The following is a 23900-nucleotide window of genomic DNA, read 5'->3' as shown; positions in this document are numbered from 1 at the left end:
GTTCTGGTTATTCGTTATATAATTTGAGATTCCAAAGATGCTTATTTTGTAGTGTAACACGTAGATACATGGTGAAGAAAATAAGATAGTTGTGGGTATAAGCAGGTCTGTCAATTTCTTAGAATATCATTAATTTGATATAAAAGGGCATGGATATAACAGGTTTTGAGTTAACCATTGACAAGTTATTGATTAAGAATCTATTAATAATTTATAATTGTTATCAGGTCACACGTTAAGAACTTATTAAGATAACGGATATGACACATAAACAACACGAATACAACTCGTTTGTCATGTTTAGACGTTAGGTCCATTAATTCGATACGAAACGATACGACGACATATTAACTAGTCGTAACGTTAATAGGTTAACTATAAAGAATTCGTTGATATGACATGATCTATTAAAATAACGAATATGATACAAAAATGACACAAACAAAATAAACACAATTCATTTGTTAAGTCTAGATCTAAGGCACACGGCACGCGCAGTTGAAAAGGTATGCATAAAGCAAGTATTCTTATGATTTGAACTCTTCAGTCTCCATTGTACCATCATAGAAGACGACTATACAGAATATGACAATATGTACGTTCTCGTTTCCTCTAAGACTGAAAAAAATACCACTTTAATTTAATTCTGTTGTTTTATCTTTTACTTTATATTCTTTTATTTTAACCTTTTCTTAATTGGGTAAACATTTGGCTCGTTTTCTTTGATTGTTTGTTTGTTTTCCACTATTTTATGTGACATTCTTTTAGAATTTGCAGAAATAGAGACTTCCAAATTGGCAAAGAAAGGTGAGGGACAGCTGACGAAAGCTTAACTTGTAGTTCTTGAACCACGCAACTGTGCGCATTGGTTCTCACTGCTGCCTCTGAGTCTGAGTAACTAAAATATATGTTTTTGTTTCTAGCTAGTTAACCAACTAATTGTTTTATTTGGAGGAGGCAGATTGTCTGCCCTCCTGTTTGGATGCCCTTCCTATCCTCTCTTATTTTGTACGATCACGTTTAAGCCATGTCAACATTTTATATTGATTTTTTTTTTATAAAGATAATAAGACAAAAAGCAATAGAAATATAAAATGTTGACGTTATTTAACCATGACCGTACAAATAGGAGGGGATGAAAATGGCATCCAAACAGAAGGGCAGACAATCTGCCTCTTTATTTGGATGCTAATAATCTATGTGATATTGGCATACGCGAAATACTAAGATTTTTAAAGTGGAATTTTTTATGAATTTTCTGTAACTTTATAATTTAATGTTAAGTCTCGTATCAACATTATAAAATATTGTGTGAAAAACATGAGGTAACAGAGAGTTTATTCATATCCCGCTTTTGACAATACATATAATACAATGCGATGAGTTAAGATTGACTGGTATTTAAATAAATCTATATATTATTTTATAAATATCTAAGTTCGTTAATATTTTAAAGGGAGCTTTACTTATAAGGATAAAAATAGAATATACATTTTATAAATTTTCACTGGTTTTGAATCATTTCAACCAGAGATGGAAGTTTAAACCCTAACAAACCTAGCCAAAACTACAAATTAACCCCATCTATAAAAACTTCAAACTTATTTAATATCTGTAAAAATTAATTTATGCACTTCTGCAGGATTAGTTTCAAAATTTTATGCCCTTCGACAATATCAAATTTTAAATTCTAAAGATCATTTCAAAATTCCAACTCTTCGGCAAGATCACTTCTAAAATACTATGTCCTATTTTAAACGACTTTTAAGCCTTTCAGAGTTCCAATCAATATCGTCGACAATCGCGTAAGCAATCAACAAAAAAGCTGTTGGGTGTAAGTATTAGCAATAGCCTGGATCCAAATGAGTAATATAATGAGGGAAGATGATTGTGTTTCAAGCTTTACTCAATTGTAATACAATACTTTAAACAAAGCTTAATTATACAAAGTAAATCCCCATCATTCCTTGTTAACCTTAATCCCCATCATTCCTTGTTAACCTTTATCTAAGTCAAATTAAGTAGGAAAAAAATAATAGAAGTAGCTCAAAACAAAACCAGTATATCCCGCATATAAAATTAATCGACACTAATCGACAAATGTAGATCTTCTGATCTTTATTATAATTAATCTATGAGCAATATTAAGGAGACTCTCTCAAAGATTAAACTCTATATGAATTCTCTGTAACCTCACGATTTAATGTCAATTTTCGTAACATAACTATAAGATAAGATGAAAGGAAAATAAGAAGTGGAAAAGAGTCCACATAGAGTCGATAAAGAATCTTACTTTTTGAGAGTTCGCAGCAATCCCTCTTAATCTAATTAGCATCCTATAATTTATTCCTAGAATCCTAGTGGGTCGACTGTCCCTGCCAAAAGAGAAGAAAGAAAAATATGAAGTGGGTTTGTTGGAGAATTGTCTTGAATTTCAAAAAACCCGCGCCAACTTGTTTCATATGTTACTGCGTATTCTGTAATTCACACTCCAAGTGTCATAGTGGAATGCGATGTGAAATATGACAAGCCACACTAATGATGCGCCTTATACTGTATAAAATTTATTTGTTTCTTTAAATACAAATGTAATGATAAACGATTTTAATTACTTAAAGTACAAGTAAATTTGATAAAAAAACGTTATTCGTGATCAATTTATTTTTTTATAATACCATATTTTCGTACGAAAGTACAAATAACATTCTCATTACAGTAGTATTATTCACATTTATACACTGCATGTCATACACCCAAAGTTTAAAAATTTTGAATGCCAACTTGTAACATTTTTAATTATGACGAGGGAACGGAAAAACTGATTTGAACGGTAATTTCGCAGCGGCATAAGATGAATTTTGGCATTTTACCAAGGTAAAAAACTTTTAATTTGTAAGAATGATTTTGAAACTTTTGTAATTTCCTGTTTTATTTCCTTTTGCATTTAGGGTTTTTCCAAGACTACATAAACAACTTTAGTGTTGTATTTTCAATTATCTTTCGTTCAATATAATTTAGAAAACGAGAGTTTTTCTTCTTATTTATGGTATTTGTGAAGTCTACAAATGATTGATAATCACCTACAAGTGGATTTCATGAAGTCATTTGAATTTTATCCCACCCACAAATTAAGAATTTTTTCGAACTTAAACCAGGTAACATATTTCAAATATGATTCACATGCATAACGAGTTTGACACGTAATTATAACTTGCATTATGTCCATCACTCCAAATTCCCACCCTCAATGTTGTTAACTTAAACAAAAAAAATCCAATAATTGACATGAAAATGTTGGGAATAAGGGAAAAGAAAAAGAAGAAAAGAAAAGGGAATGGAATGGGAGAAAATGTTTAAAAAATGGAAGGTGAATATGGTGGGAAATTGGGATGACTTTCTTGGATCCTGTGAGGGGCATTTGTCACTGCTAACATTTGCCAGTTTGTCAGACACAAAGATAAAGGGTACCCCAAGGAATGATGAAAAGTAGAACAAAAAGAAAAGGAAAAAAAAATGAAATATCCGAATAAAACCGAAAGTATTAGGATTTATATGATACATCAGACAAAGGTAGAATACCCAAACAAACAGAAAATTCTGGAGAGAGAAAATCAACCATTGAAATTGAAATCCAAAGCTTATATTAGTAGAGAGAGAGAAGAAGGGAGGAGGAGAGGTATGTATTTCTTTGCTTCTTTCTCTCTCTGGTTTCTCTCACTAGGATTTGAAGCCCACCAGGAAATCCCACTGAAGCAAGAAACCTAATGATGATGATGATGAAAAACCCTCTGCACCCAGCACTCCTGAAAAGCACTTCTCTCATGAGCGGAAGCAGCCATCAAGACCTCCCTTCCCTTAAATTTCCCAACACTCTCTCCCTCTCACTCTCACCCAGCACCTTCCCCACACCCCCAAAACCATGAAAGTACCTTCCTTTTCCTCCTCCTCCTCCTTCCCTCTCTCTCTCCTCTTCTTCTTCTCTCTCCAAACCTCCATAACTCTCTGCTCTTCTTCCTCTAATTCTTCTGTGTCCTTCCAGCTCATTGCTCTGCTCTCCCTCAAATCCTCCCTGAAAGACCCTCTCTCCTCCTTCCACGACTGGGTTTCCCCCAATTCCCACCCAAACGGCAGCGTCTCCGGTTGGTGTTCGTGGTCCGGCGTCAAATGCCAACCGGACACCTCCCAAGTTGTTTCCCTCGACCTCTCCCACCGCAACCTCTCCGGACAAATCCCACCACAAATCCGCCACCTTTCTTCACTAATCCACCTCAATTTGAGCGGCAACGCCTTCCACGGCCCTCTCCAGCCCGCCATTTTCGAGCTCGACAACCTCAGGATCCTCGACCTCAGCCACAACGACTTCAAGTCGGATTTCCCGCCCGGGATTTCGAAGCTCAGGTTTTTAAGAGTCTTTACCGCTTACAGTAACAGCTTCACTGGCCCATTGCCTCAAGAATTCGTCAAGCTCCGCTACCTCGAGCAGCTCAACCTCGGTGGAAGTTACTTCGATGGTAAAATCCCAGAAGGGTATGGAACATTCCCCAAGTTAAAATTGCTCTACCTCGCCGGAAATGCACTCAACGGTCCAATTCCGCCGCAATTGGGTTCCTTATCGGAGCTGACTCGGATGGAGATCGGGTACAACGTGTATTCAGGTGGGCTTCCTGCAGAACTCGGAATGCTGTCAAATCTCACGTACTTGGACGTCTCCAACGCCTTTCTCTCCGGCCCTCTCCCGCCGGAGCTCGGCAACTTAACCATGCTTGACACATTGCTGCTCTTCAAGAACCGATTTTCAGGCTTTATCCCAGCAACTATCGGCCTCTTACAGAGACTGAAGACGCTCGACTTGTCGGATAATCAGCTTTCCGGCTCAATCCCGCCGGGAATTGGTACACTGAAAGAGCTGACCATGATAAGCTTGATGAACAACTTTCTCGTCGGAGAAATCCCGGAAAAAATCGGAGAGCTGCCCAACTTGGAAAACCTCCTCCTCTGGAACAATTCGCTGACGGGTCTCCTTCCCCAGGGCTTAGGATTCAGCGGGAAGCTCCTGCGAGTTGACGTCTCCTCCAATTCTCTCACCGGCCCGATCCCGCCAAATCTCTGCGACGGCAACAAGCTCCAAAAGCTCATACTTTTCTCCAACCGGTTCACCGACCCTCTTCCCAAAACCTTAGCAAACTGCACTTCTCTGTTCCGACTCCGAATCCAGAACAACCAAATCAACGGGTCAGTTCCGACGGGTTTCGGGTTATTACCCAATCTAACCTTCGTCGATTTGAGCGGCAACAATTTCACAGGCACGATCCCGGAAGATCTCGGCAATGCCGAAGCTCTCAGTTACTTGAACATTTCGCTGAACCCATTGCACTCAGTCCTTCCGTCAAACATCTGGCGCGCACCAAATCTGCAGATCTTCTCTGCTAGCTCCGGCCACCTCACAGGAAAAATCCCCGACTTCATCGGCTGCCAAAGCCTGTACAAGATCGAACTTCAACGTAACGACTTTAACGGCTCGATCCCACGGGACATCGGGCACTGCGAGAAGCTTCTCAGCTTGAATCTAAGCCGCAATTCTCTCACCGGCATTATCCCACGGGAAATCTCCGCTTTGCCCTCCATCACCGACCTCGACCTCTCCCGGAACTTTCTCTCCGGCACGATCCCGTCCAACTTCGAGAACTGTAGCACGTTGGAGAGCTTCAACGTTTCGTTTAATTTGTTGACCGGTCCGATCCCCGCGTCCGGTTCCATTTTCCCGAATCTCCATCCGTCGTCGTTTTTGGGGAATAAAGGTTTATGTGGCGGCGTTTTGGGGAAGCCGTGTGACACCTTGTCGGCCGGAGCCATGGAGGTTCGCGGCCACGAGCAGCCGAAGAAGACGGCGGGCGCGATAGTCTGGATCATGGCCGCTGCTTTCGGTATCGGGCTTTTTGTTCTCATCGCTGGGACCCGCTGCTTCCGCGCGAATTACAGCCGCCGGATGGACGAGAGTCAGCAGATTGGACCGTGGAAATTAACCGCTTTCCAGCGGTTAAATTTCACGGCGGATGATGTGTTGGAGTGTTTGGAGATGAGTGATAAGATCATAGGGATGGGGTCCACGGGGACGGTTTATAGAGCGGAGATGCCAAGTGGCGAGTTTATAGCCGTTAAGAAGCTGTGGGGAAAACAGAAGGAGAACAATAGTGATCTGATCCGACGGCGGAGAGGGGTCCTGGCTGAGGTGGAGGTGTTGGGGAACGTGAGGCACAGGAATATAGTAAGACTGTTGGGGTGCTGCTGCAACAGGGACATCACCATGCTGCTCTACGAGTACATGCCCAACGGGAATTTGGATGATCTGTTGCATGGCAAAAACAAGGCGCAGAATTTGGGTGCGGATTGGGTCACGAGATACAAGATCGCCCTCGGCGTGGCGCAGGGGATTTGTTACCTGCACCATGACTGTAACCCCGTGATTGTGCACCGTGATCTTAAGCCGAGTAATATCTTGTTGGATAGCGAGATGGAGGCTAGAGTGGCGGATTTTGGGGTGGCCAAGTTGATCCAGAGCGATGAGTCCATGTCCGTCATCGCCGGCTCCTATGGCTACATTGCTCCAGGTACGTTGACTCCTCAATCTCCATTTCTCATATTGTCCTAATTTATGAACGATTATCATGAATAGGATGTTATGCACTTATAGAACTGGTTCAAAAATTTTAACCGATTTTATTTGTGCATATCATTCGTATAATGTTTGACCTCTAGCATAAGTTGGTGAAATAATGCTTGGTTTTGTTGAAAATTCGTTTTATTGGGTGACGAAATCTAAATTATCGAATGTGTTAGGGTTAATCAACCAAAGGAATGTTTTATCTCCAAAAGCAAGGGTCACTTACCGAATCCCAAATTGTAAAATTAGTACATAATCCAAATGGAATACTATTATTGGTCGGTCCAATTGGTCAAAAAGTGTACAATTTTGTTTTCTTTTTTGGATCCTTTATCTACACAACTATGATGAAGTTCATACAAAGGTCGGGTCCCCGTACATAGAAAATACAAGTCACTATAACTTCACGTTACATCAATCTACAAAGGAAAAGGTGAAAAAAGAAGTTGACATTATTTGAAATAGATGTCCACCACACCAACTTTCGGGCCATGCTATTTATCTTCGATTTAAATGTGGTTAATTAACCTACGTGGCGGAATATCATGATGAATATGACATTTTTGTCGATAGGCGAGCTTTGATGGAATAAAAAAATTGTTCGTCTGTGACAAAAAAATCACGTGTTTGAGTTGTGAAAACAATATCTTTACAAAGTAAGGATAAGACTGCTTACTATATACGTTATCCTCGAGTCAATCAAAGTGGAGAGCCTTGTTAGCTTGGGCTCTTTATGTGACATTTTTGTTGAGCTTACTGCATTTTGAATTCAAATCTTCTCTCTTTTGTTTAGAGGAACATAACTTACGTAGCAATATTGTTCGTAATTGAAAAAAAAATGTGAGTTAACTTTGTTATTGTTTTGTTTTTGCAGAATATGCTTATACCCTACAAGTGGATGAAAAGAGTGACATATACAGTTATGGTGTGGTGTTGATGGAGATTTTAAGCGGGAAAAGATCGGTGGACGCCGAGTTCGGAGATGGGAACAGCATAGTGGATTGGGTTAGGTCGAAGATCAAGACGAAAGACGGGATCAACGATATTTTGGACAAGAATGCTGGGGCGGGTTGTGCGCCGGTGAGGGAGGAGATGATGCAGATGCTTAGGATTGCTTTGCTCTGCACGAGCCGGAACCCGGCAGACCGGCCGTCGATGAGGGACGTGGTGCTGATGCTGACTGAGGCCAAGCCCAAGAGGAAGGTCCTAGGCAATGTTGGGCATGGTCACAATGGGAGTGGTTGTGCTGAATATCATGATATTCCCTTGCCACAGAAGCCGTCGGTCGAATGTTAATAGGATCAATTAATCACTTCTAAATGCCTTTGAAGGGTTTTTACTTTTTTTTTTCTTTTTTTTTTGGGTTTTTTTTTTTTTTACTTTTTTATTTTATTTTTGAAATGGTGGGGGATTGGTATAGGAGAAGCGATTTCTTGTTTCACTTTGATTTCAATGAAATTTTCTCAAGTGTTAGTGCTATGTTCTTATGGTTTTGGGTTGTGGACTTATGTGTATATATAAGTGTTGATGCATGAGTTCCAAGTGGTGGAAGGATATTAAATCCCCCTCTCATTTGTTTTGTAAATACAATTTTGTTAAATCTAAATACAACGAATTTTTACCAACACAAATAGCAACGCTCTTTGTTTAAATTTAGCATTCAGATTGAATAAATGAAATAAAAAAAATCAAGGACAAAATAAACGAACATGTACATAAGGGAAAAAAACATAATGATCAGTTTGAGCCGTAGAAACAATTTATTTTGCAAAATAAGGATATGCTGCGTAAGATGGACATTCCTCCCTTCCCTGATACTCGCAAAGCGGGGAGCCTTGTTGGTTTGGAGTGGTCTTTTTTTTCTTTTGTCCATACTGGACTTGACAATTTTTTACATGACTTGTTATCACGACACGTAAATGACACAAAATAACGGGTTTTGGATCAACACGATAACTAATCGGATTATTATCGGGTAACACAATAAGAACCTGTTAATAACGGGTCCTTAACAGGTTTACACGAGGGTGACACGCGGGAAATCCGTTTCGACACGTTAAGAAGAAAGTTATTTTGATGATTTTAATTTTTTAAATTACTAAAAAAACTTACTATAAAATACAATAGTCATAATGTATATGTATATATTGTATTATTATTCTATATAAATTAAAAAACTTAAGTTTATTTACTTATTTATTTTTATAGTATACTATAGGCAAAGAGTGAAATTAAAAATTAAAACACATGAAAAATAAAATTATCACACACATTAAAAATTTATAATAGGTGTGAAAAATGTGAAAAAAAATATGTAAATGTTAGTGATCCCATCCTCTACCCTTTGAGGATGGGTATATCGTTATTTGAATTTTTAAAACCATACAAACCCTCATGAATAGTATTTTTAAGAGAGTTCAAATTAAATTAAATTCAAAATCATTAATATACAAGTTTGAAAAATGTGAAAGAATATATAAATGCTCGTGATTTTAGGCGATGGTTACGTGGTCGTTTAGATTTTTAAAACCCTCCAAATCTCATGAATAGTATTTTTTATTTAAGTGAAAAATTAATAATAATTATTGTAGGAGAATGAAAGATGTAAAATAAATATACAACCATTCATAATGACAAGCTTTACAACTTTCGTGAAGGGGTCAATTTTGAAATCAGACACCATAATCCATAAAACATAGATTTAAATTTAACCACCGTATGTCATTTACGCTTTATTCTACTTACCGAATTTGATTTTTTTAAATTTTCATTATTTATTGATTTAAAATATATTTTCTTTAACGGATAACGAATTGGGTCATATCACTTGATAATATTAACGGGTCAATTTCGGATCGGGTCATATTAACTGTTTACTTTAACAGGTGTTACACGACATGACCCATTAATATATCGGGTATATCACGAAACAACACGAACATAAAAAACAGGACTCAGGTCTAGTCCGTACAACTAATTAGGGCTTAACTATGTTGTTGGGTCACTCAAGAACAAAACTATGTTGTTGGGCTGAATTTGTAAGCCCACTGGGCCTTCAAGTACGCAATGTTATTTCCCGCCATGGTAAAGCCTGTTCCCGCCATAGCAGAAACCGCAAGTACAAATTAGGTTTTCACCATTTCCCATTAAGCTAGGCTTTTCATCTCTCTCTCCCTCTCTCACTCTCTCTGTGCCAGTAGCGCTGCAATTCTTCTAGGTAATTCCTCTCAACTCTTTCCTACCCAATTTCAAAACTCCATTTATGTATTTATTTTTCTTAATTTGTGTTTTAGATTTTTAGACTTGGCACAAAACCGAGTCTAATAACGTTCTAAAGTTCATACACATAATGGAACAAGGCTTAATTGTTATTGTTGTACGTTTTAGATTCTAATCATACAGCCGACCCACTTAGTCGAGTGGCATTCTAAAGTTCATACACTTAGTGAGATAAGACTTATCTATTATTGTTGTACGTTTTATATTCTAATCATACAACTAACCTATTTAGTGGGACAAAGCCTGATCATTGTTGACCTATGTTTTAGGTTATAATTTTGATCATACTGTACTCTTAAGATTCTCATCTGAGCAGTAAATATTCTTCGTTTTTATTAACTGATGTCGTATAAAAGAGTATGGTTTTTTTTCCCACTTCAGTAGAACTGTGGCTTGCGTAACAATTAATGTGATGAGGATACACCTGAATATATTTATTATTATTTTTCAAATAGATTTGACGAAAGCCATGAAAAGGAAAAGAAGGTCAGCAGCTTCTGCTGCCACCCAAATGGTGAAAAACGATGAACACATTCAACATCTGGGGACTAACATAACGGATCTTCCAAAGCCTTTTATTCACGATGTTCTACTGAAGCTCCCGACGAGGAACATTATTGCGTGCAAATGTGTATGCAAGACTTGGCATGGTCTAATTTCGGACCCCGAATTTACTAAGTTGCACTTTTCACAAGCACAGCCCTTTCCCATGATCCGGCCCCTGGATCCGTCCCGTGTGTCAAGAACCCTTTACTTGGCTGAGCCGGAAGACGGGTCTGGTTTTGATTTGAGGAAATGCACCTGTAAGATTAACTATGATCGGTCTGGGGGTGGAAGGTCTTATATCCACATGAAACTCACCAAATACAAAATCCCGTTGCGCAATGCGGATGAGGTAATCGATAGCCAGGGCAATGTGGCGCGTTCGGTGGGTGGGAGGAAACATCATGGCAGGAAACGGAAGCCTTGTATCAGGATAAGGCCGAATCATCACAAGTACAAGGTGGTGAATTCGTGTAACGGCTTCCTTTGCCTGTCTAGTCCATTCTCTAATGACCCTGTTGTTGTCTGCAATCCGATCACTGGCGAGTTTATACACCTCCCGGAATCAGCCTCTAAGTGCGAGAAGGAAAATGAATCGTATGATTGTGGATTTGGTTTCAATCCAAAGACAAATGAATATAAGGTGTTGAGAATATTTCAGCAAAGGGAACCCTACACTAAAGTGGCTGAGGTGCACACACTTGGGAGAGACTCATGGAAATTTGTTGGTCCTGCTCCATTCTTCCTATCCATGCTACAACACACCACCTATGTGAAAGGAGCACTTTATTCGTTCTACTACGAGAGTTTAGGTTATAAAATATACTCTTTTGACTTGGACACCGAAAAGTTCGAATCTATTCCATCACCTCCTATTCGACTGGAGAAATCTCATACTGTGAGCATGGGAGTTTTGGGAGATTGCCTTTGTTTGTGTGATTACGTCGTTTTACGCATCAAGTTTTGGGCATTGGAAGATCACGGTGCACAGAAAATATGGAGGCAGAAGATTTCTGTTGATACCGAAAATTGTGGAAGGTGGCCATATGGCTTATATAAATCGATGAACTACTTAAAGAATGGGGCTTTGTTGATGTTTCATTCTCGTACTAATTCCTTCTTCTACCGTCACCCAAGAGGCTATCGTAAGGCCATTTATCTTAAGATTCGTGGGTTTAAGTCGGATTTTGAAGCAATTAGTCATGTTCCAAGCTTGATTTCACTCAAGGACATTCTGGTGGGAAGTGATGTAAAAGTCCTGAATATACATTCAAGGTAAGGATGTGAAACATTGAAATATATCTTTTTACCTTCTGTGGTTACACCTTATCTGAATTGTTTGTATTTTGAACCAGTCCTGCTTTTCTACAAAGAGCAAAAATTTTAAGCTTTTTAAGTTCATCATGGTCCCAAGTTACTTCTTGTGATATACGGAAAACATGTATGCTTTGCAGCTGCAACTCCGCAATCTAAACATGAAAACATCACTTGGTATGTTTACGATTTGCTTCCTGATCGATTTGACTGCCATCAACGTTTTTTATTGTCTTTAGTTCTAGGTGATTGAGTTGCTTTCACTTAGTGCTGACAAATTGGGTTAGCATCTCGTTGGATCTTTACACAAACGGATGCTTACTGCTTACATAGACACATATACGTATGCATTCATGTATGTGCGAGTACTTTACGTAAGGGCAAGTAGGATTCAGTGTTTTTCATTTCCTATATATTGCTTGCCTTAATATGTATTGTCTTTTGACATCTGATTTGATCGTGCTGTGAAAGTCGGGCAAAGATTGATATTGCAATATCTGTTTTACTTCTTAAGCATCGAGAGAAGAACATCTTGGTATTATTGATTGCTATTTGTTTCAAGTATTTTACTTTTAATTTGTCACATCTGTTAACACAGGTGCGCACAGTTGAGGCTGCTAGGGGAGTCCAAAACTCTTTTTCTGGATGAAGAAATTGCGGAGTTGGGCATCCGATTTTAATTCGTCCGACAGTGGTGGTGAAGATGAAGATGAAGATGAAGAATGAAACAAGCATAATGGCGGAGGTGATGCAGTCTTACAATGGCGGAGTGTCAACTGTCTATGGCGACAAACTACCATTTTATTAAAGGGTTTTTAACTGCCCTTGGTGCTATACATTTGGACACCAGAACTTGGGTTCCCATCTAGCCTCAATGACCAACTACTTTTTTTGTTTGAAGTTTACTTTGAATTGTTTTGGATCCAGAAAATTACTTGCTATGTTTATGGAACGCTTGATAATGTTTGAAGTGACTTTGAGAGGTCAATCTTCCTTGTCTAAAGCTGCTATTTTCAATGTCATAAGAAATCTTAAGTTCGAATCCTTTCTTTCTTACATGGATAAAGAAAAAGAGAGGATTGGAAGTCCGAAACTACAGTTTATATGTTTAATTGGACTAATTTTCAAGCCCATTGGACTACGAGTGCGGACATGCTCTTTTTCCCGCCAAGCTTAGGCTTTTGAAAAATCAAGTAAGCATGCATATATAATCAGAAAAAATAAAGGAAAAAACTCAATCGAAAGGATGAAAGTACCACTTTAGTTAATCGGTTCAACTATCATCTTGTACATGCATGGACCAAGATTACATTATATGTAGTACGGAAAATATCGGTACGCTTGCTAGATAATATATGATGTGTGTTATAGGAACATAAGAATATACACATAAGGACAAAACGTGATGTTTGCTATAGGAAAACGGGTTATACTAAGGGCAGTTATACCCTCAGTATAACCTGTTTCCAGCTGTCGGGATAACTAAATTTTCCTCTTGTATGTCCTACTAGTGAACAAGAATGTATGCCATAAAAGATCAGATTGGAGCAAAGGAAAATGAGCACAACGATCTAAGGATCATTTAAGTAGAAGATGGCATTTTCATTGATCAAATTTATAAGAATTTGTTGGCGGCAACAGGTACATTGACTCCACTTGGATTAGATGTGCTCTTACACTTGCCTCCTCCTCCTGTTAATAATATAGAAGATCAATTTACGACTTCCAATTATTTGCCTCTAAAAACATGATTAATTTGCAAAATTTCATTCAAATTAATGGTTCGATCTAGGCCACTGTTCTAATATTCTACGGCCCAGATATTTGTATTTGGCACAAGTAAAACAATCCAACCTGGTAGGGCAACTCATACACAATGTGTTCAAGATGGATTAAATAGGTGTTTTACAAATGATGTTGTCGAAGGTATCTGTATTTAAGATTTTCTCCTTAATTAATTATCTAATACGGTGTGTGTGTATTTATCACTAAGAAAAATGGTTATATATATTTATTTATTTATCACTAAGAAAAATGGTTGAGCTTGACAGCAAGAAATTATGTTACTCACCGCAAGTGCAGAAACCAAGGCTAAATTATTCTCCAATTCTCTCTGTTGTTTCTGTGCGATTAAAAGCTCTGTAACCATGTAAAGCACCTTTTCCGGCTGAAGAAAATCATTGGAATTAGTACTTAATTATATACAAATAGTGATCCAATGAAAGATACCAAACTACATTAGGCTTTTTTTTGCGTTAATCAACTGTATAAAGAGGAACTAACCTGCGGCAACAGTTTAGAGACCATTCCTAAAATACCTTCCATCATAGCCATGGCCGTGGTCATGGCTTCGTACACAGCCTCCACATCTGCCTGTGATATACAAAAAGAGAGATTCAAACTTAAGTACAAGGGGACGGACAAACTACTCTACTATGACTAACTGACCTAATTTTTTAATTGTTTAAATTATGATCTATATATATATATATATATATATATATATATATATATATATATAATGAGAAAGATATTATACCTCCGCATCATGTACCAAAGGGATTGTGTTTGAAATTCCAGACAATTTTCTCACCAACCTGCTGACGGATTCTTGATTTTTTTTATCCAGTTTTCCCCATTCATTCAATAGAATAATTTGAGGATTCAAAATCTGGTACACCTTAATCTCATGCTTAAGCTTTTGCACTTGCATTCTTTTGTCTAGGATGACGTTTCTCACCTTCAATGTTCTAAGCCACACACCAAATATTTTATCCTGAAAAAAAAAAAAGCATACAATCTATTAAGCAAATTACAAAGTGTGCCACTTAATTTGTAAAAAAAAATTTAGGATTGCGTACCAAAAATCCCCAAACTTTTTAGTATCATTCTAAATTGATTTCAAGTTTTTAAATATTTTAAACAAATACCTAACTTATTGAAAATGTAACCATCCGTTAAGTCCTAGTTAAATTTATGTTAAATTAATTAGGACTTCTTTTATCTCCAAAATCAATAAAAGGTTATAAAAGCATGGCCATCACCAACTTGTGGTCACCACCAATTCCACCTTACAACTCTAGCCCACTCCAAACATGAGCAAAACAAATATGCTATCGCTGATCACCTTATCACATATCCTAGGACTTAATAGTTTCCAACCACCAAGTAGGCCAATCAAAACTTTCAAAGTATAAAAGTTGTGATAGAGTTTTGGTTGTCGTAGGTTGAGTTTAGTGGTGGCGAGGGCTTGATAGTTCTCGATTTCATTTTTATTTTCTATTTATTTGTAAATTTATTTTTTATTTTTTCATCTTCATTTTTTTTTTGAAGTTATTTTTTATTATTGGTGTCCAAGTAAGCTAAAAAGTGGAACATATTGTTGCCACATGTACATTTATCGGAAAAATTAAATGGAGTTTAACGGATATGACATTTTCATTAACTGATATAGGCAAGACTACACTTAATTCGTGAATGACCAAAATTGTTAGACATGTGAAAGAATCCTTAACTGATGAACATTATATATTTTTCATTCCAAAATCTTGTAAGTTGTGTGTTTCTGATGTGGTGTCGGGTGGTGGAGGAGTGGGGGTTTGGGTGGTGGTGATGGGCAAGGTAAAACGAGGGTAAATGTGGCGATCAAGCGATGTTAGTAGTGGTCATGGATGGGGTTGGCGGTGGTAAGGGGGACGTAGAAGGTGATGACCGTGACATGGCGGTTATAGTAGAGGAAGTGGTGGGAGTGGTGGTGGCAGACAAGGTAAAATAGTGGTACTATAGGTGGCGATCATGGTGGTCGTATCGATTACAGCATAAATATATTTGTAGGAGGCTGTGGTACAATGATGATGAGTATGACAAGGTGGTGGTAGAAGATGGGATATAATGGTGGGGTGGTGGCAACAATGGTGATTATGGTAGCATCAATTGTGCCGATGCCAGCAATAGGGTAGTGGAGATGGTCATAGTTAGGGTCATGCTTAGGTGGTGGTGACGACATATATATTATATAGTGTGGCAAAAGTGAAAATAGTGATCCTCAATGCATATATATATGGTAGGCAGTTTAGTATCAAAGTCTAACAAAGTCTATTCAACTCCACACACAATAAACCCTCCTTAAGTATTGTTGCGGCACAAATAAGTAAAATAATGAGCTCCATTATGTCTCGCCAGCATGTTGGATGGAATATTTTACGGAATTTAACGGCATACACAAAGTGGTAACAAAAACATGGTTGAGCGGGTGAATTGGGTCATAAGAACACCATGAGGCAAATAGTAATTTACATACACCTTCAGGGTCAAATAGTGAAATAAGCATTAATATATGATTAGTACCTGTGAACTTTTCTGTGCAGCAATCTTAGCAGCCTCAGCTCTGGCATTTGCAAACCTCCACTGCAGTAGCCTATTATGCAAAAGCCGAAACCGGTGGAAGTCCTCCTCTTGTACCGGCGACACTTTCTTCTGCAGCCTAAAATACTTCAAAACCCCACCAACCCCGCCACCACTAGACTTCACCTTAGATGCTCTTGTGGAAGGCACAGCTGCCGGGGACTCCGGCGCCACCTTCCACGGCAAAGTCCGTCCCGGGGACAACGCCCATGCGGACGGAGACCTCGGAGGTGGCACGGACACTGATATCCTAGGGCGTGGACTTGGACTAGTACTCCCACCCTGCAACTTAGCAAAACTTGTATTTAAACCTAAATTATTAGTACCTTGTTTTCTACTGATACTTTCTTGGCCGCCCTTCTTTTGCTTGAGTGCATGTACTTTCTCTTCCTTCTGATCCTTATTGCCTCTTGATTTTACGATGGATTTCGAGCGGCAGGGGGTGGTGAATCTTTGGTTGTTGCATGGCGTGGTAGTGCATGATGAACTTGAAATGTTTTGCGGTATGGTTAGGGTTAGGGTTGTGGTCGGAGAAGTAGTTCCACTTCTGCTTCTGAGAAGTCGAGGGCTGGATTGCTGCTGCTGCCTGCGTGACATGTAAGTGTTGTTCATCTCATGAACTAATTTCTGGGACTAATTGGACAAGTGATGACTTTGATTAATACAAGGCATGGATATTGAGGGAGTTGGTCGCACGTTAGGATTGAGCATACAAACTAGACAGCTTAATTAATTCATCATGTCATGCTAGTCACTATGTACTCACCAACTCTATTGCTTTCTCTATCGCATTGGTCAACGCTACAGAAATATATAAAACAAACAACTATGTATGCATGCATGATTCTATCGTTTGTCACTTAATTACAAATTTACAAGCATCCAATGGCTAATTTAATTACTAAGCTGTCATTTGTTTCAGAAATGCAAACTTAGCAACCTAAAATCATGTTCTTTTTTTTGTTTGGAAAAATTCCACAATGTTCACGAGGTTTTGATTCATTGAATGTACACCAATTTACAATGAAATCCAACAATTCCTCTCTATCCTATAGTATATAAGGGGGGAAACTCTAAATACTAAAGCCTCTACCAATTTACAATAAAAAATATATATATATTTGTTATTAACCTTGGCATGGTTTTAGGGAGGAGTAACTAAAATCAAAGTACTCAAATTAATAAGGTTTCAATCTAAGATTTTAGTCTACTAGAGACCAGATCGAAAGTTTCCTTAAAAAAATCAGTCTAATATTTCATTTTTTGACCTTTGCTTCCTTGAATAGAATTGTTAATTGACATTTCGCGAGAAATTTTTCAGTGTACCAGGAAAACAGCCCGGTGCACCAAGAGTGATAATACAATTGGTTGTAATTCTTTTTTTTTTCAAGTTTCCAGCCAATTATATTAGACACCTGGTGTACAGGGCTCTATTCGCTCTAAAATATCTCTCGACATTTCACTTCCTTATACGTGTACTTTGTGAAATTAAGGTTATAATTAATTACTATATTTGATACGAAAGTTTCAATTTTAGAGTAGATTCTTTCCCCTTCTTTCTCTTCTCTTGTTTGAACTGTCATGATTAAGCCACGTCAACATCTTGTGTTGACTTCTTTATAGAGATAGAAAGACAAAAAGAAAAGTGAGAGAGAAGGAGAGAGAAGGAAAGAAAAATTAGAGGGGAGAGGATCCTAGTCCTTCAATTTTGGTTGTTATTAACTTGACATTCTTGCAGTGATGATAATTAATGGCTAGGATATCTCTCTACTTTATCCTATCTTCCGATTGGATCTTCCTATTGATAATTTTTTTTATTGTAATTTTCTTTTAAATGATAAATGCCGTTGTTAACACGGTCTTTTTCGACCCCTAAAATAATACGGGCCTAGGAAAGGCCCCAAAAAGGCCTAAGGAAAGAACATGAGACCAATCAAAGGGCTCATGAACTAGTCCAATAGAATTAGAGGAAGCAGCTCTGAGTGCAATAAACGACCGCTTAATAGTCTGGTTTGACTATCGTCAAGTAAGTTGAGCACATTACCATAAGGTATTTTCTGACCACTTGAAGCAAATTGTCAAACTAACAACTTTATAGCACAGAGACAGGGACATGCCTACTCAAACACCAACCCTAAGCCACATGTTAAATATCAACAAGAGCATAGGCCTATGAAGGGACATAAAAGATGTCAGACCGAGTGTTCAAATTCCTTAAACACCAGGGTCGAGCAAGGCGCTCAATATGTGTTGGTCCAGAAAAACATGTAGTCAGCTCTGAACAAATGTCACTTCACCACCATGTGTCGACCGAACAAAGGAGTATTTAGCAAGTCATATCAACGCGTTTGATTCATTTAATGCCCTGCAATGAAATACTTAAGAGCCCATGACTTTTGGGGCTTCCTAAAGGCCTATATAAGGGGATGAGTACCTCTTATAAATGATCGGACACACAACAGAAAAGAGAGTTTAAACTAATACTGACCAATTCTTGTAACCCATATTCAATATTTACGAGCAATACAACGGACATAGCCCATTTTAGGGATGAACCACTTATATCTTGTTATCCATTACTTAAAGTCTTATTCCGAGCCCATCAAGGGCCGACCGCACTAGTCTTTGTCAACCTCCCAATTTTGAGCGTTAACAATTGCAAAAAAATATATATAAAAATCAAAATTAAGAGTGAGTCTACAATGCCTCGGATTATTATATATTTGCCTCAAAATTACAGGTTATAGTTTTCTGAGATCAAAATGTATATACCTAAAAAATGTATGTGCCTATAAAATGTTCAAGTGGGGATACTAGCGAACTATGAGAGGCTAGTGACGAACCTCTCAAAACATTGGCATAATACATAAGCCATCACAACATTGCCATGTATATACAATGCATGTATGTGTGTGTATATACACTTATAAGAATAAACGATTTACCTATTCCTTCTCACTTATAATGAAAGAATTGAAATAGAGGTAATACTATAAAATAAAAAAAATTGTTGAACGCATACGTATCTAGTTTTCAAACTATTTAACAATTAGATAAATGCACAATCGGGTTCAAATAATATTAGGCATCACTACGCTCTCCGAGTCAAATACTGAAATGAATGAGCTTATCCAAGTTGGACCAAAATCAATTAAGCAAATCTTCACTTATCCCAAAAATCTTAAATCCACTGCACGAGTTTAATTTGAAGGATATTTTTCTGTTTCATTTTGGAAAAAAGTTTGAAAGGATTGAAAAACCAAATAATGGTTGGTTTGCATTATCGACCTAGCCTACTTCTACCCATCGTTCTATCCATTCTTTCAATTAGTTTTTTTTTAATTTTTTTATTTTATATATATACAAGTAAGTGTAATTTTAATTTTATAATCTAACCTATACTACGTAATACAAATTTGAACTTAAATGCAAAAGAAACACAAATTTATCTAACTTGGGTACACTCGAGACGGCATAAAACAGGGTGGGTTGGGGCTTGGGAGGTCTTGGACTGAAGACTATATTTGATTCCAAAACCCCATTATTTAATTAAATGCAAAATGGCATTACGTGACATGTCATGCTTGACCATGCATGGCTTCACCTCACAGAATTACTACAGCACACCAAAACTAAAAGGAATCCAGAAGAAGAAGATAGAGAGAGAGAGAGAGAGAGAGAGAGAGAGAGAGAGAGAGAGAGAGAGAGATATGCATTGTGGGGGGCTCTCTCTCTCTTGACTTCTTCACCAACCGTGCAAACTAAAAAGGAGGCAATGACAGGTAGAAACTTAAAGTATTTTGGACTTTAATTTATCAACTTGTATTTTTGTCCTCATATTATTCAACTTTTTAATTAAATTATTTTCCTAAAGAGAAAAACGAGGGAATCAGTTTTGATTAGGTAAAAACAATTAGATGGACAAGCAAAAACAAGGACAGTTTCACTGTAACTTATTAAATTCAAATATATATATATATATAGTTTTTAACAAAAATTAATCGCACGATATACGATGAACAGACATGATCGTTGGATATCATTTTCCCAAAAACAAGGGCAACTTCACTGTAACTTAATAATTTTGTTTGACAATTGACATTGACTTTCCTCCAAGCAAAGAAAAATTCTCATCTTTTTAACGAGATTGATTGAATGTAAAACAGAAAATTTATTGCCTCGTCTCCAATTCCTAACTGAGCTTGGAAATTGTAAGGTTCATGGAATGTAAAAGCTCGTGTTTATCGATCTTGGCACTCCCAATTTAACTTCCGAATGCCAAAATCGAGTTCAAAATTTGGACACTCCCACTTTAACTTCCGAATGCCAAAGTCGAGTTCAACGATTTCCACACGCATAATTTAGCGTCCAAGGGCCAAAATCATAAACTACTAAAATAATCAAAATAAAAAAAGAACCTATCTCCATTAAACTATCCAAATCAAAAACCGCTGTATAACATTCTCAAAAGGGAAACGAGAAATTTCTAGTTCATCAGTATACACAACAAAAAGAAAACCATGTGTTGGGAAAACAAAACAACATGATGAGCACTTTTTAACTTTTAAGTTGTCAATGATCATTGATCAAATATTTCAACTTATAATTTAAAAGCACTTCTTTGAACTGCATCAATCGGAAACTGTTGAGAATTCAACCTGGCTTACCTCTTCATCTTCTTCTTCCTCCTCCTCTGGTGCAGGGAGATTGAGGTCAATGACCAAATTGTCCACAAAATTAGTAGAAGATGATGACAAATTAACATTCCTAGCAGGGGCATTGTTGGTCAAATTATTGTAGTAGTGTACTTTTTTATGCCCACCGAGTGCTTGCCCGGAATCAAACTGTCTGAAACAAACACAGCACTCAAATGTCCTGTGATTCTCCACCACATCCTGGTTACCATCCTGCCCATCATCTTCCTCAAAATCTTCATCTTCTTCCTCTTCATAGTCATCAAACACTTGGGTTTTGATGGTTTTCTTGTGACTCGCTCTGTGCCCTCCGAGCGCTTGATAAGATCGGAACACTTTGTCACAAGTCTCGCACTTGTACTTTCCCCGACTCCGGACTCGATCCTTGATCCGAAAATCTGAACGGCCGCCGCTGTCGGACTCATCTTCCTCCTCCTCCTCCTCCACGGACTCATCCACCCCATTTTTTACTTTCACCTTTTTCCATTTATCCATCGATAGCATGATGAGACACCTGGCAACATCTTCAGTTGAAAAAGTATCGGAAACAGAACTCACCTGTTCTGCCTCGAACGGCAGCGGCGAAGATTTGCCAATCACTTTGCGGCGCCGCTTGGATCTTCTCCGAGTTGGGTTTCTCGGGTGGGACTCGCTGTCGCTGTCGTCGTGGACCACGGCTGAATCCAGAGAAGAATGCATGCCCCTGTTCGAGGTCGAAAATGGAAGAGACGACGACTCCGGCGAGTTTCTGAGTTGGTGATGCTGCTGCTGCTGCTGCGGCGGCGACTGTGGCTTCGGAGGGAGAGGAAGCTTGGCGAGGTGGGACCTCATGTGACCCCCCATCGCTTTTCCATTGGAGAACCGCTTATTGCAGATCTTGCAGATTCTGTGCTTCTCCATGGAAGATGAAGAGCAAGAAATCTCTCTGCTTTCTCTCTCTCTCTAAAAACTCTGTGCGTTTGATGTGAGGAGAGAGAGAGTGAGAGAGGAAGGGAGGGTGTGAAACTTGATGGGGGACTTAATATGGTGAGTAGGTGACAAGCATTTCCTTATGCAAAAGCAACAAAACCAGAAATATAAGTCCTTCGGAGGCCGTGGCCATATGGTGCATGATGCTTTTTATTTTTTATTTTTTGTTTAGTGCTTGAGCGCTCCTCTTATATATTTTCGATTTTATTTCTTTCTATATAGTGCAATTATAATCGTATCTGGCTCGCATCTATGTAAATCCGAACGCATTAAATATAAGTTTAAGGTTCATCCCAAATGAAAAATAATAGTTCATTTTTTTCAGATTTTGATTTCGTTTTCCATATTTTCTGCTCCTTTTTAAGTTTTATCTTTTCTTTTAATGGCTTGAATGTACCTTTATTTTATGGTCAAACAATCTGTCAATGTGGATTACTGGCCTTTTATTATTTATGATGAAATATCAAGTTTTTATCTTGAATATTGGTCGTTTTAATATAAAGTGATCTTTAGGTTTCAAAATTATCTTAATGTGACTTTAAATGGCTGGTCATCAGTTATGAAGAAAATCAAATGGCACAAAACAACATTCCCAATTTGGAGGATACACTTATAATGATAGCTTTGCGTATTACATATTCTTACATGGATGTTTTTAAGCACAGCTAAATTTTATACATCAATCATAGTGTACCGTGTCAATTGTAATGTGCCACATATATTGTAAAGTTTCATGTTAATAACTGAATATAAGTAACACGTGAATGCGATTTTATACGTTTTTTTTTTCTTTGGGAAGTTCCATTTTCATGGTTAGGCTAGTGTTATCCATATTTTTATAATGACATTTGCACAAAAGGTGCTAATACATACACACCCCTACAGGCACAGATAATATTACCAGTAATTTGTGTGAATAATTCTATAAATGGTGAAATCTAAATCTTGATAATCTGGAATTATGCAAAATAACGGCTGTAAATTCGATTTAATCTCTGATTAATTTGCAAGGATTGGAAGCAGTCTTCGAGAAAGGAAGCTAATTTGGATTCCTTAAATTATGAGGTGGAGTTTAAGTTGGGTTGGGCTGACTTGGTATGGGGCAGCGTAAAGTGTGTTTTGCTAAGCAAGTTGGGACTCCAATTCAGGTCCAGGTGTCGTGCAGATATTGAGTCATGTTGAGATTTATCCATTTAACGAAAAACCCACAGTACTGTTCACTTTAATGAAAAATCACATTTTTACACTAAAAAGTCAATCTTGATACTATTCATTTTACCCTTTATTTTGTCCTTATCGTTAAAACTCAAAATTTTCAAACCCTTTTCATTAATTTTCCTTTATATAAATGGCAGAATCCATGGTACCGCTTTTTATACACAAGTTTTGACACACGTTTTCTAGATCTATTATGTAAATTATTTTAACGATTCGAGCTGTCTATCTTTTAGATCATTATTCACATATCATCCTTGTCTTATGCATTAAAAAGATAGTCTACCTTTTATTTTTTGATAAATAATAAGATTAGTACCACAAAGTATATGATGCACTCACAAAAAAGCTACATTATCAAGATTAGTCATAATTATGTTTCTAGTACATTATAAGTATATATCGTTTCATTATTTACGTGAGTCGAAGTTGAGACATTTGAACAACCATACACGAATATTTATATATCAAATGTTTGTTTATGAAGTAATGTTATTCATACCATGTTTTTGTACCACATTTTCATACTACCTTTGGTGACATTTGATGTGGATAGCCACATCATTTGAATTAATCAAAATTTTAAATTTAGTTCATTATTCAATAAACTAATAATTAAGAAAAACTAGTTAATTAAATGATGATTGTGATATACAATGAGTCTTTCTCATTCATTTCCTTGAGGTTTTCAAAAATTTCAAATGATATGATATAAAAATATGGTATAAAAACATGATATGAATAACTTTCTCTTGTTTACAAAGAGAGTCGACCGACACAAGGAAAGAGTATAAACCAATTCATTTTCGTTTCCTTACCTT

General features: G+C 37.5%; 3 protein-coding genes and 1 pseudogene across 4 annotated transcripts; 2 read left to right on the top strand and 2 right to left on the bottom strand.

Annotated features, from left to right (window-relative positions):
* Positions 1–3563: 3563 nt before the first annotated feature.
* On the top strand, positions 3564–8140 carry LOC137720789 (uncharacterized). The gene is made up of 2 exons (XM_068459899.2): positions 3564–6608; positions 7536–8140. The coding sequence occupies exons 1-2, from the start codon at positions 3920–3922 to the stop codon at positions 7955–7957; spliced, it is 3111 nt and encodes a 1036-aa protein (XP_068316000.2). The 5' UTR covers positions 3564–3919; the 3' UTR covers positions 7958–8140.
* Positions 8141–9820: 1680 nt separating this feature from the next.
* On the top strand, positions 9821–12697 carry LOC137719593 (F-box/kelch-repeat protein At3g06240-like; annotated as a pseudogene). The gene is made up of 3 exons (XR_015952427.1): positions 9821–9878; positions 10396–11758; positions 12396–12697. The product of XR_015952427.1 is annotated as an F-box/kelch-repeat protein At3g06240-like (transcript).
* Positions 12698–13153: 456 nt separating this feature from the next.
* On the bottom strand, positions 13154–16798 carry QWRF7 (QWRF motif protein (DUF566)). The gene is made up of 5 exons (XM_068460273.2): positions 16145–16798; positions 14337–14573; positions 14081–14170; positions 13869–13964; positions 13154–13489 (listed from the first exon to the last, which is right to left on the bottom strand). Exons 1-5 carry the CDS (start codon positions 16796–16798, stop codon positions 13400–13402), a joined length of 1167 nt encoding a protein of 388 aa, XP_068316374.2. The 3' UTR covers positions 13154–13399.
* Positions 16799–20644: 3846 nt separating this feature from the next.
* Positions 20645–21967, bottom strand: LOC137719605 (zinc finger protein ZAT9-like). The gene has a single exon (XM_068458638.2). It carries the CDS (start codon positions 21793–21795, stop codon positions 20833–20835), a length of 963 nt encoding a protein of 320 aa, XP_068314739.2. The 5' UTR covers positions 21796–21967; the 3' UTR covers positions 20645–20832.
* Between the last annotated feature and the right edge of the window lie 1933 nt (positions 21968–23900).

This window comes from Pyrus communis, chromosome 1 (genome assembly GCF_041283825.1).
Source record: "Pyrus communis isolate YQ-2024b chromosome 1, ASM4128382v1, whole genome shotgun sequence".
In the NCBI taxonomy this organism is placed as follows: domain Eukaryota; kingdom Viridiplantae; phylum Streptophyta; class Magnoliopsida; order Rosales; family Rosaceae; genus Pyrus; species Pyrus communis.
Note: the sequence above shows the minus strand (reverse complement) of the source record. Positions and strands in the feature narration are given on the sequence as shown.